We start from the raw sequence: 15,838 nt of genomic DNA, 5'->3' as shown, positions 1-15,838 counted from the left end.
CACCCTATGAAACAGAGGGAAGCTAGGGCAGGACCCCCCCGCCCCAGGTTGGCAGTGGAGAGGCCACCCGGATTCCCCATCAGGCCTGGTGTGAGCACAGCGGTGGGGAGGGAGGAGACCCAGCATCAGATGCAACACGGGGTCCTATCCCCCATGGCTGGCTTGGAACCAAGGAAGAGGCCGTGAGCCAGGGAATGCGGGTGGCTTTGGGAAGCCAGAAAAGGCAGGGAAGTGGCTTCTCCCTGAGCCTGCAGGAGGAAGGCTGCCCGGCCCATACCTTCATCTCCATCATGGAGAGCGGGGTCAGGACACGGACCTCCAGAACCCTGAGACTCAATCTGTGTGCTCCAGCCGCTGAGTGTGTGGGCATCTGTTACAGCAGGGCCGGGAAGGCATGGACTGAGGGAGGAGCCCCGTGAGAATCTCAGTTCTGCCCCCATAAGTGTGCGACCGGGAATGACCGAAGCCTCCCGGAGCCCAGAATTCACCTGGAACAGGGTCTGTGAAGAGCTGGGCTGGCTTAGGGAGAGGACGCGACTGTGCCGGGCAGCACAGCCTCCTTGGTCAGGGCGGCACCTCCGTCCCGGGCCATCACCAGGTGCGGGTGGGCTGCAGGGGCTGGGGAGGAGGGACAGGCTGGGAGCCCTGCTGAGGGAGAGGTGTCCTCCAAAGATGACCAAGGCTGGGCATCTGGCTCTAGGCAGGACTCCCAACCTCGCACCCCAAGTGGGCTATAGGTCAGTGGACCTGCTGATCCCACCTGGCCTGGGACTGGGCGGACCCCAGCAGGAACCTCAGGAGCCCCCAGCTCTCTGTGTGGCTGGGAACGGGATCCATGTTCCCAGGACGCTCTACCCAGGGTCTTGAAACACGAGTGAGTCTGTCCTCAGTGTTTACAGCCAGCCCTGATGATCAGCAGAGGCCCCTCCCCAGACGGGAGCTGTGGCCCTGGCCTATGCCCTCCAGCCTGGGGAGAGGAGCCGTCTTGAAGCTTAGAAAGCAGCTGAGGTGGGGCATGTGAGCCGAAGAGCAGAGGGCGCCTGCAGAGGTGAGTGGAGGGAGGCAGGTCAGGTTGGCAGGGGCAGTTGCTGCCAGGAGCTGGGGGCAGCCTGCTGGGGGGAGCAGCTGGATCGTGCCTGGGCTGCTGACCGACTCAGGGTAGGTTGGCGGGGTGGGGAGCTGCCTTCTTCGGAGGACTTTGCAAGGATAAAGCGTGGGATATCAGAGATGACTCACATCTTCTTCTGTTCCTGGGTGGGAGGGGTCAGTGATGAAGGGAGGCCGGGAAGGGACACACATGGGTCACATAGCTGGGCCCAAACCCGGCTCTTTCCCAAAGAAGTGCTGGACTCACGCCTGGGGCTTCCCGGAGCGCCCTAGAGAGACCACATGGAGCGGCATTCTTCAAGGCCATCCTGACCCTTTCATCTTAGTGAAATTGCAGGTTTCAAGCCGTTGCCAGGGCTCCCGCCATGCCCCTCAATTAGGGTGGCCCGCCCACTGCTGCTGGGGGCCCTCAGGGCAGCCCTTCCTGGGAGAGACAATTCCAGCTTCCATTGCCTCTTCTCGGGGGCCAGACCTGGTGCTTGTATCATGGAAACTGCTTTTAAAAACCCAGCTCCTGGGGAGACAGGGATGTGGGCTCAGCACTGGGCTGAGTGCAGCCACCCCGTCTCCCTGCAGGACCCTCTCTGGGCTCCCACAGCTGTGATGTCACCGTGACTCGCAGCGGCTGCTGAGCACCCAGTGTGAGCCCCTCCTGGCCAGCTCGGCGCTGACGCAAATCAAAAGCTTCCAGATCCCAGAGCAGCTGCGCCGCCCCAGCTGGCAGTCCTAGGCCGCCAGGTGGGGAAGGTGGGGTTCTGGCATGGGGCCTGGCATTCGAGGTCATCAGCTGCTCTTCAGGGACAGCCAGCATGGGGCTCCCCAGAGGTCCGGGAGAGGCAGATACCGTGAAGCTCCTGGTGGGGACGGTGGTGTCATGAAGCCACAGGTCCTGCCTGCCAGACCAGACCCTGCTCGTCTCCCTGTTCCCCAGGGCATGGTGGCCCCTTGGCTCTGGTCGCTGGCTGTTTGGCTCAAGTGGCACCTGAAGCACGGCAGGAATCCAGGCCAGGATGCCCACAGGCTGTGAGGCAGGCACCGCGCGTGCCCCGGGAGTGTGAAGATAGTCCCCAGGAGCATCATGCAGGGCCGCATCTGTGGGTGCGGGGGGCGGTGAGTGGCACCTGGTCTGTGTCCTATTTCCTCTGGGTCCCTTTCACCTGGGTTTCTTAACAGAAGCCAGTGGGAGCTGCAGCACTGGCTTCCAGGGTCTGCCTCACCTTTCAGAAGACCCTTGCTGCGGCGGCTTATGGCCACACAGGCACGCGGAAGGCTCCTGTAAGGAATGAGTCTTCTGAGAGCCACTTGGGGAAGCCTGGGGGCCCTTTAGGACCCGGGAGCCACCATGGAGACCTCGACTGCCCTGGAGAGCTCCACCCACCGCTCCACAGACACACGGGGCCAGCCTGCCGGAGCGACCTGTGCATCCTTAAATATACACTCACACACATGCACATACACATGTACACATGTGCTCACACATGCACGTACACGTGCTCACACATGTGTATGTAAACATGAGCTCACACACATACACATGTACATATGTGCTCACACACATGCGCTCACATGCACATACACATGTACACATGCACTCACATGCATGTACATGTGCTTGCACAGGCACATACATATGTGCTCACACACGCAGGTACACATGTACACGTGCTCACACACATGAACATACACATGAGCTCACACACATGTACACACACGTACACATGTGCTCACACATTCCTGTGCACACCCATACATCACACTGCATGCAATACATATGCACACACACACACAAAGCACTCACACATGCACATGACATGCACACAATACACATGCATGCAAAATGTGCGCATACAGGCACACAGCACATATGCGTGTGTGCACATACAAGCACATGGGTAAGAGCTGAGAGCGTGTCTCAGGATTTTAAGTGTTTTTCTGTCCCCCTCCAGGACACACTCACACTGTGCAGTTGGGACTGAGTCCCTTTGCCCTGCACTCCATGGGCATGGAAGAGCAGGGTGTCCAGGGGCTGAGGTCAGCCACCTGAGGGCTGACGAGGAGGCCACTGCCCAGGGTCAGGGTGATCCAGGTGGGCAGGACAAGACTGGAGTTGAGGACAATGACTTGAGGCCCCTCCAGGGCACCTTTGCCCCTGAGAGGCAGCCTGGGGTGAGAACTGGCTCCAGCCACCTTTCTCTGATATGTGAGGCAGACAGTCACGGGACATGGTGGACATGACACTGCTGTGCAGAGAAACCCCTCTGTGTACACAGCCCAAGTTCACCGGGCGGTCAGAGCTGGGTAAGGACAGGGAACACAGCAGCCCGTGACCTCTCAGCCACTGCAGAGGCCACCTGTGTGGGTGGCCCTCAGAGGGCAAAACCCTCCCTGGGGAGGCACCTTCCTGGCCTGTGCATTCTTGCCTGGAGACAGGAGCCACCAGCCCCCGAGCTGTTTACCTTCCGTCTGGCGGCCCAGCAGGGAGCCACTGCCCTCCCTCTCTCCTGGCCTAGGAGGCCTTGTCCTGGCTTTGCCCTGGGCGGGGACGCTCTGCACTGTGCTACCCTCTTTCCCCAGCAACCGAGGGCCACCAATGGCTCCAGGGACAACCCTGCCTCTAAATTGGGGCCATGGACACCCAAGTTACCCACAGAACAAGTGCCCTTTTCCATGTAGTTCGCTGAGGTGCAGACCCAGAGCTCCTGGCATTGCTGGTGGAAACTTCCAGAAGCATGCAGCAGGATTGCCATAGGGTTAGGAAGCCAAGTGACCAGCAGACAGGCAGGTGTTTCTTGGCAGGACCCCTCACCCCCGGGGCCGGCCCCTGAACTGCATCTCCTGCTTGGGTCAGGGCCAGCCTGCTCCCCAGACACCCCAGGTGCTCCCACAGCAGGGCCGGACTGGCAATCCTGGGTGGGGCTGGTGTAGTGGCCCCAAAGACAAGCCCTGAGCCTGGGCGAACCCAGGGGCTCTGGCTGCAGCTCACCTGCCTGCCCAGGAAGCGGATGCTGGGGGTCTCTAGGAGGCTCCTTCTCCCCATGGGCTCCCCTGCAGCCCCTCCCCTGCCTCCCGGTGCACTTCCCTATGAGGGGTGTGGATTTGGCCTTAATAACCTAACATTGGCCCAGGCTGCATTTGCCGACACACGGCAGACTGACGGTCATGCCCCCACATGGCTGGGCTGGTGGCTGCCAGCAGCACATGTGGACAGAGCTGCAGGGGGACCACCTAGCAAGAGTTTCCACCCTCAGGCACAGCAAAGGCCAGAGAGGCGGAAGGACCCCGGGCCCCGTCGCAGCCCGTGGGGAAAGCAGTGGTCAGGAGGGGGCTAATGGAGGGTTGCTCGGTCACCCCAAGCTGAGGAGTGGTTGATGGCACAGCCGCCTCGGCCCTCCTTCTCTGTTGGCAGGTAAATGGAGGCCCAGGTGGCCCCTAGACCAAGGGAGACGTCTCTGCTCATTTTGGCTGAGCAAGGCCAGAGGCAGCCAAGGGTTTGTTTCCCTGCCCACTCCCAGTTGAAAGTCAATATCCCACACACTCCACACTGCCCTTTAGATCCTAAGACGTAAATATTTGCTCTTCCATTAAGAAAATAATCAGCAGTCCTCCTGTAAGTGCAGCGTACACTCTGGTGCCCTTCAAAAGCAAACGCCGCGGTTTCCAAACAAGGAGTGGAGAAGGCCTGGGTGGGGGCTCCTGGGAGCGCACGCCAACCCTGTGGGCTCTGCCCCAACCTGCCTGAATGTTCTGCAAGCCCTGGGGAGCCAAGGAAGGAAGCTGAGTGTGGGGAGGGGGAGGCTGGCAGGAGCCCAGGGCGCGGAGGCCAAGGCAGGGAGGAAGAGCAGGCTGCTCCTGGCCACTTGGTATTGCACGGCCATCCCCAGGTCCGGCCCCGGGACAGCAGGCAGTGGCTTCTGCAGGGAGTAAGCCGTCTCCAGGTCCCCAGCCCCCACCTGGCCTTGCCAGAGCAGCAGTCAGAGGGCAGAGAGGCAGGGATCTTCAGCTGCACAGAAGGTCTGCGTGTGGGTCTGTTCTGCTTCTCACTGCACACGTGGCCTCGGCAGCCTGTCCACCTCTCCAGGCCTCAATGTTCTCATTTGTTAACGAGGGAATCACAGCTTCCTGGCACCACCACTGACCTCCCTGGGCCGGAGCAAGCTGTGGCCGGTAGCTGGGACCTGTTGGAAATAATTCTCGGTGCACAAAGAAAAAGTAGCACGGAGACAAAGCATTTTTCGGCAACACAATTTTTACTTCCTGGCCATATTTTACCTTTTGTTTTTTTACTTTTTAACACTTTTTACTTTTTAGCATTTTAACATTTGCCCACCACAGCCTGTGGCCTGGGGCGTCTCGTCCTGATGTTGTGTCCGTGACCTCATGTCGGCAGCTCGGAATTGGCCGTGCTAGGAGTGTTTGCACATGGGAACTGGCAGACGCTGGGCATCAAAGCCAGGTCACTGCCCACCCATGGCCCTGGCCTCCCAGGTCCCCACGTGCTCATCCCGGAACTGCATTATGAGCACCTCGGACTGGAACGGCTGCTTATGAGCAAAGCGCTACAGGAGTCACATGAATACACGAGAAAACCAAGGAATGACTAAATAAACATCTGGGGCCATGCTCCCTCACGTCTCCACTTCTGGTGTCAGAACTCCCCGGGGCAGGGAGCAGCCCCTCCCCACAGCGCCTCCCCTGCAGAGAAGACATCCCAGGAACCCTCACTGCAGCAGGGGCGAGCATGGCCGCCCGCCTTCATCCCACATCACGAGGGCCTCGTGCAAGTCCCGAGCGGTCCATGTGCGTGCAGGAAGGCCAGGTGCCTGCGCTTGCTGCCTGCTTGCTGTAGATTTGGATGGAGCTGCCTGGAGCCTCCTGGGCGTGTGCGTTCCTGCACCCTGGCCCCCAGGGAGAGGCTCCTCACTCCCAGCTCAAGCAGCTCCTGGAAGTTGTCTGGATCAGGACCCCGCTCCAGGCCACACTCTGGCTGGGCGCCAGGTTTGGGGCTGATCACGTGAGATTCCCACGGCCCTGGGTTAGAGTCTGCTCCAGGGCTGGGGGAGCAGGGAGGTGCCGGCCGCCCAGACCCCACCGTCTCATCTGGGCCTGAGGCTTCGGCCCCCAGAGCGCCTGCTTCCTGCTGCTCAGAGGGTGTGAGAAGCTCCTGCCCTGCTGGAGCTCAGTGAGGACCCCTCTGGCTTCCTTCATTTTAATCACGTCTTTCCAGGGACCTCTGGATCTGATGCCCACCAGGGCTCCCTGGGCCTCTCTTAGGGGAGGGTGTTACTGGCTTATTTTCTGCCAACAGGAGCAAAGGGTGAGGCAACAGATAGACCTGAGTTGGGGGGTGGAGGGTCAGAGACCTGTGGTCACCTGTGACCCAATGGGAACAGGCAAGTCTGGGGAGCTGTGAGTAAGAAAGCACTCTGGCCTGGCCACGTGCGCTGATGGGGGGCCTGTTCCCCTGATGGAGGCCCTCCCTGCGGCTTCCTCTGCTCTTACCTGCGCCCCTCCTTCCTTCCTGGAGCACCCCTGCCCGAGCCTGTCCTGGCCCCGTTTTAATCCACGCTGCTTCCTCCTCTGGATCTCCGGCCATCAGGGAGGCCCCTCTCACGGGCCTGCTGAGCTCCACCACCCCCTACTCCTGCAGAAGACACCTCTTTCACCTGCCCCAAGGACCAGGCAGCCTCCACCCGGGTTTCTCCTGCATCCCCTCATTCCAGAGGGCTCCCAAGGGCAGAGGCAGCTTGAAGTGAGAGTCTGTGGACGGCAGGCCCGCCTCAGGGGAAGCACACACAGCCTCTGCCGAGCTTGGAGGGTCCCAGTCACCCATGGTCAGTCACCATTCTCCAGCTTGGGGCACGCTGAGCACGGCTGGGAGATGGTGCAGCGAAGGCCCGGAGGAGGTCCTAGCCCAGGCCGCCGGGTGCCTGGCCTGGCTGCTTGGAGAGGGGCAGCCCCTGTGGGCCCCTGGAGGGCCTCTTCTGTGCCAGTGCCCCCACGGCACATGCCGCCCAGGAGTCCCAGGCCCCGGGTCAGGAGGGTGACCACCGCCTGCCTGCACAGGCTGAGGAGCGAGGTCTTCGAGCCTTTGCTTCCTGGCCCGTGGCTGACCGACCCCTGTGCCAGGAACAAGTACGCCGGCCTCTGCAGCTTGGGACGAGACAGCAGCCCCAGCAGAATGCTTCTGGATTGGATCTTCGTGTCCCTCATCTGGCAGCTCCCAGACCACACTGAAGGGGTCAGACACCCAGGTCTCCATACCTCTTGGGGAGCTATGACGGCGCCCCCATCTGTCTGTTTCGGGTGTAATGGGGAGTCCACAGGCCCTGGAACCTGCCAGCAGCTTCAGGTGGCTGCACCTGACCTTCTAGTTGGTACTGAGAGGTCCTTGGCCCTCACCCCCCACCGCCATTGCCACCAAAGAACTCTGTGGTTACCTCAACCTCAGGCCGTGTGGCAGGGACCCCAGGGCCGGCCCTTCTCACCAGGCCCAGTTACAAAGGCAGGGATGGACCCCAACCCTACAGAAAGCAGGGACCCACGCCTTCCAGATGGTTCCCCCACTGCCCCAAAGCACACCTGACGGGTCAGACCGTGGGCCCGATAAACAGATGCCCCACTTGACTGGTGCACAGATTTCCAGGAAACAGCAGTCAGCGGCCCCTCCATTCCTCTGAGGAGAGCAGGAAGAGCTTAGCCCTTTGTGAATTCCTTTCTTCCCCAGCACGTGATGGAGCCACGCCTCACTGCTCAGCATTGACAAGGAGGACAGATGTGCCCGGCAGGCTCCTTCTCACCCACAGCACCGGCCTCCAGCCCAGCCCTGGCCCTGCTAGTCGTGACCATCACAGCCCAGGCAGGGAAGGGACGTCAGGGCCCAGGGACCCTAGGACACCCAGTGGGAAGAGGCCTCAAATCAGCCAGGGCCTTAGGATGCCTGCTTGGATTGTGATTTTAGTGTCTCCTTTTGAACAGTCATGGGTTGGTTTTCTTGTGTATTAGAAAAAAATGTAGGGCGTAAAGACCAAGATGAAGGGTTCTGGAGTTTTTGGCGGAGGCTGAGTTCCTTGTCAGCCGAGCCGGCTGAATGAGAAACTCGAATCGCACCTCAGGTGTGGCTGAGAGCCTGCCACGTCTGGTGAGTGGCTGCAGCCGGAGGCCGCGCTCCTGCCCGCAGCTGTGGTCAGCACGCCGTCTCTGGAAGGGGCCTCGTGGTCTCTGGCCTCAAAGTGCAGAGGCAGCCACAAACGTGGGTTTGGCTTGTGCCAATTACACTGTGTTTATGGACCCGGAGATGGGAATTCTGTGTAACTCTCATGTGTCACAAAGCCTTTTTTCCCCCAACCATCTATAAATGTTAGAATCATTCCCAGCCTGTGGTCAGACATGGGCAGGCTGAACTTGGCCACGGCCGCAGGCCCACAGACCCAGGACGCTGAAGGGGCTCGCTGGGCAGGGCACGTGGCACTGGGCATCGGGGCCTGGGCTGGAACTCCTGTCCCTACCTCAGGGCCCCTAGCTAGGGGTCTTGGGGGCGTGGCGGACACTGGGTGTGGTTCCCACTAGCCATATCCCAGCCCCTTCCTGCCCCCATGGCATCAGTGGGGGGCCTGTTGCCTCTGGGGCTGGACGGATCCCCACTGGGCCACCATGCAGGCTGTGGGGTGCTGTGTGGCCAGGCCGGGCCCGGAAGGAGTTCCATCTGTCCGAGTAGAGAAAGAGGCCCCACCCAGAGAGAAACAGAGTGGATAGCAGCAGGAGGCTGGGTTGCCGAAGGCCCTAAGCCCAGCTTCTCCAGGGACTCGAAACAAACTTCCTTTTTTGCTTAAAGTTATTTCAAGTTCAGGTCTTATTTCCTGCAACTCTCAAAATCCTGAAGCTCCACGAGTTTTCCCTCGGCTCCCAGAGGAGACCCTGGAGGACCCAGCCAGGCTCACGGCAAAACAGCTCCTGGGAGCTCATGGCCCAGCGGGATGGGGTCCCAGCCTCAGCGAGGAAGCAGGGCCTGGGGGCGGGGCCCGCACGCCTGGGAGAGCAGGTGACACACCCAGAAACCCACCGCCTTGGACCTGCCCTGGGCAGCCCGAGACAATCAGGGCGGCGCAGACTGCGTTTCCCTGTGAGAAGCCCTCCTCCCGCCGCTGCCAGTCACGTCCCAATCTGCTTTTGACCTGTCCGGGGCGCCACGGCCCCGCCTGTGAACTGGTTGCTTAGCCAAGATGAGCCCGAGGAGCCGGCAGTTGTACCAGAATATTCCAAAGGCCCAGAGGCTGTCACAGACAGTGACGTGTGATAAAAATCCCCAAATGTCCCAGGGCAGGAAGCCAGTTTAACCCTTCCCATTTCCCTGCCTGCAGCTACTGTGGAAACCATCATTTCATAGGCAGAACTTACCGGTGTCCTGCTGGAAGCCATGTGTGTGTCTGACAAGAGACTGAGACATCTCTTGGCAAGCACGGCTGGCAGAGACCTGAATAAAGACCAGCGTCTTGGATTCCAGCACAGGCCCTAAAGGGGCGCTTGCTTCTTAAGGGGTCCAGGGGCTGAAGCTGGAGGAGGAGGCAGCCAGCTCCCGGGGGAGGGTGGAGGGCAGCCAGCATATCCCCGCGAGGCCCTGTCCGAGCTCAGCCTAGGAGGCTGGAGCTGCAGCCTCTGTCCCCCGCCCCACCCTTGGGGAGGGGCTCCCGAGGAAGGGTTGGCTGTGCCACCAGAAGCTGGGCCTGCCGCTCATTTCCATGGCCCTGGTGGCCTTCATGGAGGAAGCCATTGTGTGCAAAGGAAGGAAGGTAAGAAGCCACCTCCTTCTCTCACCCTATCTGGGGAAACCGAGGCGAGTGACATCTTAAGTCCCAGGGCGCTCCGTGGCACAGCTGAGACTCCAGCTTCTGTCTTCTGACTCCCAGGGAGGTGTCTTTGGGCCCCTGGGATGCAGGCTGAAAGGGCTGGTTTTGGAATCGGCTGCGCATGTTCATTTTCCTCAATTCTGCATTAAAATTGCCTCAAGTCCTAGTTCTGATGACACACGAATGTGTGTGTAGATTCTGCGTATACACAATGGAGCCAATTGATCAGCAAAAGTGTATTTTGCCATAATTTCAAACCGATGTTTCCTATGTAGTGACTGCGGTTTAAAGTCCCTGAAAAATGTTAATAAGAGGTGTGCGTTCTCTGGGAATCTAGCCGACCTCTTGAACCGAGGCAGTTCCGGAGCAGGAGCTATCCGGTCACCTCAGGGTAGAATCCCAAGGGAATTCTCTTCCTCCCCAAGCTCACTCTTTCCCGGCCCATCCCCCCTCCCCTGTCATCCTCTCTCGCCCTGTTTCTGTCACACACACTGTTTTCCAGATGGAGCTAACCCGCAGTCCCTCCGCCCCATCACAGGTGGTCCAGCATCTGGCAGGAGGGGCGTGTGGGGGATAGCCCCCCCAGGACCTTTGGGGGGACAGCCCCAAATGCAGGGGTGCATTGAAGCCCTCTGACACCTCCCCCCGCTCCAAGACATTCTGTGCCAGCCCCAGGTGGCTGGCTGCAGACCTCAGGGAACTGTGACTGTCAGGGGCCATCAGGACTGTGGGACCAACTCCCACTCAGACCAGATCTGGGGTGAGACGGGGGTGGAAGCATGGGGATGTGAGGGCCTGCATGGCTCAGGGCTCTGAGGGGACATTGAACACAGGTGAGCAACCCTCTCCATTCGGCCTGGACTAGGGGGTGTGGGACTTTTAGTGCTGAAACCAAGGAAGTCCCAGGCAGATCAGGGCCCTGGCCCCCTGTTGGGGTGGACGTCTGGGAGGGCTGTGGGGTGGCGGTGTACAGATGAAGGCTGAGACCCCAAGGGCCTGCCATCCCAACAGTGTGCCTGCCACGCAGGTCCCACCCCTTGGTGAGGGCAGTGTTGAGTCCTGGCCCGTTCCCCCCGCCCAGGCTCAGGTGGCAGCTGAGAAGGGCGAGGAGGATGCCTGGTCCCTCGCGCTGAACCTGCTGTCCTCAGGACAGGGGCTCCCCAGGGCCCAGGACACCATCTATGGAATAGTGGTCCTGGGTCCCATCCAACTGCCAGTGTCACCACACACGATTCTCCGACGCTTTTCCTCCTGGCTCCGGGAGACACCAGCAGGAAACACCGTGCCTGAGTGACATGAAGTGCTGCAGGGTCCCCAGCCCAGCAGGGTCCCCAGCCCAGCAGGTGTGGGAGCAGGGCTTGCTGGGTTCAGGGTGGCCCCAGCCGAGGCCTCCTGTCCAGGAAGCCACATAAATAATTTAAACCCTTTTTTCCTGACTATAAAAATAATACATATTCATTGATAGAGAGTTTGAAAATTAAGACCATTACGAGAAACAGAAGGAGAAAAACCACCATATATTCACAACAGCAAGAGAACACCATCAACATTGTGGAATGCTTCCTTCCGGCGCTGCCTGTTCCTGTGCATTTCAACAACATAAACAATGTGTGTGTGTATATGTGTGTGTGTGCGTGTGTATGTGTATGTGTGGGTATGTGTGTTGTGTATGTGTGTTGTGTATGTGTGTGTCTATATGTGTGTGTAAGTGTATATGCGCGTGTGTGCACCTATATGTGTATATGCATGTGTGTATGTGTGTGTATATGTGTGTGTGGGTTTGTGTGTGTGTGTGTGTGTCTATGTGTGTATGTGTGTATATGCATGTGTGTGTGGGGGTATGTGTGGGTGTGTGTATGTGTGTATATGCATGTGTGTGTATATGTGTGTATATGTATGTGTGTGTGTGTGTGTATGTGTGTATGTGTGTATATGCATGTGTATGTGTGGGTTTGCATGTGCATGTGTCTGTATGTGTGTGTGCATGTGTGTCTATGTATGTATATGCATATGTGTGTACATGCGCGCGCGTGTGTGTGTGTATGTGCATATATGCGTGTATGTGTGTATATGCATGTGTAGGTGTGTATGTGTGTATATACATGTGTGTGTATGTGTGTGCCTGTATGTGTGTGTATGTGTATATATACATGTGTATGTGTGGGCTTGCATGTGCATGTGTGTGTCTGTATGTGTGTGTGCATGTGTGTCTGTATATGCATATGTGTGTATGTGTGTATATGCATGTGTGTATGTATGTGTATGTGCGTATATGCATGTGTGTATGTGTGTATATACATGTGTGTGTGTTTGTATGTGTGTATGTGTGTATATGCATGTGTGTGTGTGCCTGTATGTGTGTATATGCATGTGCGTGTGTGCCTGTATGTGTGTATATGCATGTATGTGTGTGTGTGTTCTAGCTGGGTTTTCTGAGACTCTGTATTTGTCTTTTTGGCATCCATTTGTCACAGGGCCAATTGGATTCACTATAATTTTCTTGTTTTCTATATTCTTGATGCTCTGGCATGCAGGGACCCTTGCAGACCAACCCTCCCAGAGCTGGCTGATCTTGGAGCCAACACAGGGCTTGACCTAGAGCAGGCAATCCTGTCTGTACCCCAACCACCTGCTTCATCTCACTCGTACACCAAGCCAGCATTTTCCCTGCCCTAGATGACCCCAGAGCCAGGCAAGCAGGGACAGCCCCTATGCCCCAAAGTCCACCAGAATTGTTCTGGCCAGCCAGTCCTGAGCTGCCCACCCGTCTGCCCTGCCCTGCCCTTCCCAAGGAAACCACAAGAAAGGCTGGTGCCTGCTCCTGCCCAACCTAACTGAAACTTCCTGCCTCCCTCCTCTTGCAAATATAAAAATCTCCCTTCTGGGACATGGCCTCTTCGCATTGACAGTCAGTCATACCTCTGTAAACGCACTCCGGGGTATGATTCTCATCCAACCTGTGTGTGTGGGGTGTGTGTGTGGTGTGCGTGTGTGGGGTGTATGCGTGTGTGTGTAAGCTTAGCTCACTTTTGTAGCTCAACACTATAACTACAGGGATCCCCAGCGCCGTTAGTACCCTTTCTCAATGCAATTTGTAATGATTGTATGGCATTCTCTCCTACGGATATACCCAAATCTCTCCTTTTGCTATATTGGATTTGCTTCTGTGGATTTTTTAATTACGCTGAGATGAATCTTTTTTGCATCAATATTTTCCCATATCTTGGGATCTTTCCTTATGTTAGAGGATCAGAAATAGAAGCCCAGGATTGAAGGAACATTTTTGGGTTGCAGGTTCATGTTGACAATATCCTCCAAAAGTCCACCTGCATTTACACTCCACGGAGGATTATCGGTTAAATAAAAGTTCACCAGTTCAACAGGGAAACTGGTGACCAGATGTGCCTTCTTTTGTCGACTGATGAGTCGAGCCTTCTTCCTGGTGTTCAGTGGTCACTCATACTGACATCCTTGAGAACTCCCTACTCCTGTTCTTGACCTGCCTTTCAAGTTGAGGTCTCTTTTAAAAAGGTAAACTGAGGCATAATACACTTTTTAAAGGGTTGACTTGAGCAAATTGCCATTCATGAATTGGGCAGCCCCACACCAGAGTGAATCAGGAGCTCCACCAAGGGAACACAGGGGCAGCTCTGCAAGGACAGAAGGTATCTGATTAGCTGCAGGTTTGTAGTTGCCTAATGTAAAGAAGAGAAAGCACCTGATTGGCCGCAGGTACAGAGTTGCCTCAGGTAAAGCAGAGAAAGTATCTGATTGGCTGCAGGTACACAGCTGCTTTATGGGGCCCATCCCATTGGAAAGTCCCTGGTTATGTAAGTTTGTTGGCTGCCTCTGATTGGTGGAGCTTAAGTTCTGTTTCTCCTTAATGTAGGCATTTGCAAGAAACAGCTCGGTTTCGCTTACCTCTGCAAATCAAGCAAGGGTGAGGTCACTTGTGAGGCCTGCCTGGCACCATCCGCTTGAGCCTCCTAGGGCCTGGTCTCCAGTTTAATGTAACAGGCCGCTAAGACTTCTTTCTTTCTGTTTGGAGAAAGAAGTTCTTTGCTTATGAGGGGATTGTTCTGGGTTGAGTTACATCTGTCTCCATCCCACTCCCCATGTATATGCTGAAGTCGTGACCCCCACTACCTCAGAGTGTGACTCATTTGGAAACAGCCTCTTTGCAGGTGGAATTCGTTAAAAGGAGGCCTGCTGGGGTAGGCTGTGTCCCTGTTCCAGTGACCACTGGCATTCCGGAAAGGGGAGATCTGGACACAGACAAGCTCTGAAGAGGGTGTGTGAGCTGGGAAGCAGACGGGAACTGGGACGCTGCTTCCACCAGCCAGGGAATGCCAGGGGTCCCAGAGGCACGGAGAGAGACCCGGACAGACACTGCCCACAGCCCCAGCAGGAACCAGCCCTCCCGACACCATCTCTGGCCTCTGGCCCCCAGCACCTCGAGAGAGTGGACGTCTGTGGTCTGGACCCTCGGTCTGCGGTGCTTTGTGCTGCAGCCCCAGACCCCCAGGGGTCAAGCCTGACCAGCCGATGGCTGCCAGCATGGTCTCAATTTTCTCCATGGGGACAGAAGGCAGCTCTGCTCCCCTTTCCTGGCAAGGACCCTCAGGGCTGGCCCCGCGTGGTCCATGTCACAGAAGGGCCAGTCCCCCTTTCCTCCCCAGAGAGGCTGTTCCCAAAAGCCCAGGGCGACACGTCACAAGCAGCCCTCAGTCCCAAGTCCCCTCTGCGACACCTGCTGCTGGTGCTAGGCAGCTGTCAGAGAGCCCTGCCTGAGGGGCTTCCAGCTGTAGCAGGTGAGGGTCCCTCAGTCCTCCAGGATGCGTCCTGGATAGAAGCTACATGTGTCTGGTGCCAGCAAAGAGCCCAGGACAGCAGCTCCTGCTCCCCTGGCTGGGCAAACTGAGTATCTAATGAGGGCCCCAGCACCAAGAATGGCCCCCAGCACAGAGGATGCGGGACTAAAGTGGTATTGGGCGTCGCGGAGTTTCGAACGACAGAGATGGAGTCCTTGGGCCAGCACAGCCCAGGCTGCTGCTGGGTCACAGCCAACAGGACAGCCTGGGCTCGTGCTGAGGCCACCGCAGGGCGGGCGCAGGGCCTACTGCACATTACTGGCACCTCTACTCTCAGCCCCACACTTTGTTTCTAGGGGCCTGGAAGCTGCACACTCACTTCCAGAGCTCTCATGCCCATAGGCGCCTCGGCCAGCTCTGCTGCAGGAGGAGGAGCAATGCTTCTTGCTTCCAGTTGGCACTGGTGGCCACTAGGGTCAGGGCAGGTGTCCTCGCCCTGCTGGAGGCGGCCCCTCAGCAGCACATCCACAGCCAGATACAGCTCAGCAGCACAGACTTCGTGGGCAGGAGCAGCTCCTGTCTCCGGGAGTGCCCTCCTGCCCTGGCCTCCCCTGAGCACGCTTCTCCCTTCTGCTCTTCTGGCACCTCGGTAGCTGATTCCTGGTGTTAAAATTCCTCTGTTGGAACATCTAGACTGGCTGGTGTCCCTCACAGGACACTGACTGCCAGGCCTGCTGTCCTTTAGTGAAGTCAAGAATGAAAGAGCACCCCCGGGCCAGGGATAGCCAGAGACATATCGCATGCAGAGCCACCTGAGAGTGATCACCCTGTTCTACGGCAAATATAGCTGCAAGCCCCAATGCACATGTAAACGCAAGTGCAAGCACAGATGCAAATGCAGTGCAAGTCCGGATGCATCAGCTGCACCCGAGACCACCCCCTGGCCACAGATGCAACATGCACACATACTGTGTAGCCCCGAAGCTGCACCCGAGACCACCCCTCCCCACCACAGACACACGTGCACACATACTGTGCAGCCCCACAGCTGCACCCCTGAGGCCACCCTTCCCCACC

General features: G+C 57.8%; 1 protein-coding gene and 1 pseudogene across 1 annotated transcript; both read left to right on the top strand.

Moving 5' to 3' along the window:
• Window positions 1–5,667: 5,667 nt before the first annotated feature.
• On the top strand, window positions 5,668–9,606 carry LOC116550757. The gene is made up of 2 exons (XM_032276761.1): window positions 5,668–9,145; window positions 9,465–9,606. Exon 1 carries the CDS (start codon window positions 6,572–6,574, stop codon window positions 7,688–7,690), a length of 1,119 nt encoding a protein of 372 aa, XP_032132652.1. The 5' UTR covers window positions 5,668–6,571; the 3' UTR covers window positions 7,691–9,145; window positions 9,465–9,606.
• Window positions 9,607–9,842: 236 nt separating this feature from the next.
• Window positions 9,843–15,838, top strand: part of LOC116551033 — a 15,484-nt pseudogene continuing 9,488 nt past the window's right edge.

Source organism: Sapajus apella, unplaced genomic scaffold (genome assembly GCF_009761245.1).
Source record: "Sapajus apella isolate SASKATOON/1434 unplaced genomic scaffold, GSC_monkey_1.0 scaffold8, whole genome shotgun sequence".
Lineage (NCBI taxonomy): Eukaryota > Metazoa > Chordata > Mammalia > Primates > Cebidae > Sapajus > Sapajus apella.
The sequence above is the reverse complement of the archived record's forward strand: the minus strand, read 5'-3'. Positions and strand labels throughout refer to the sequence as shown.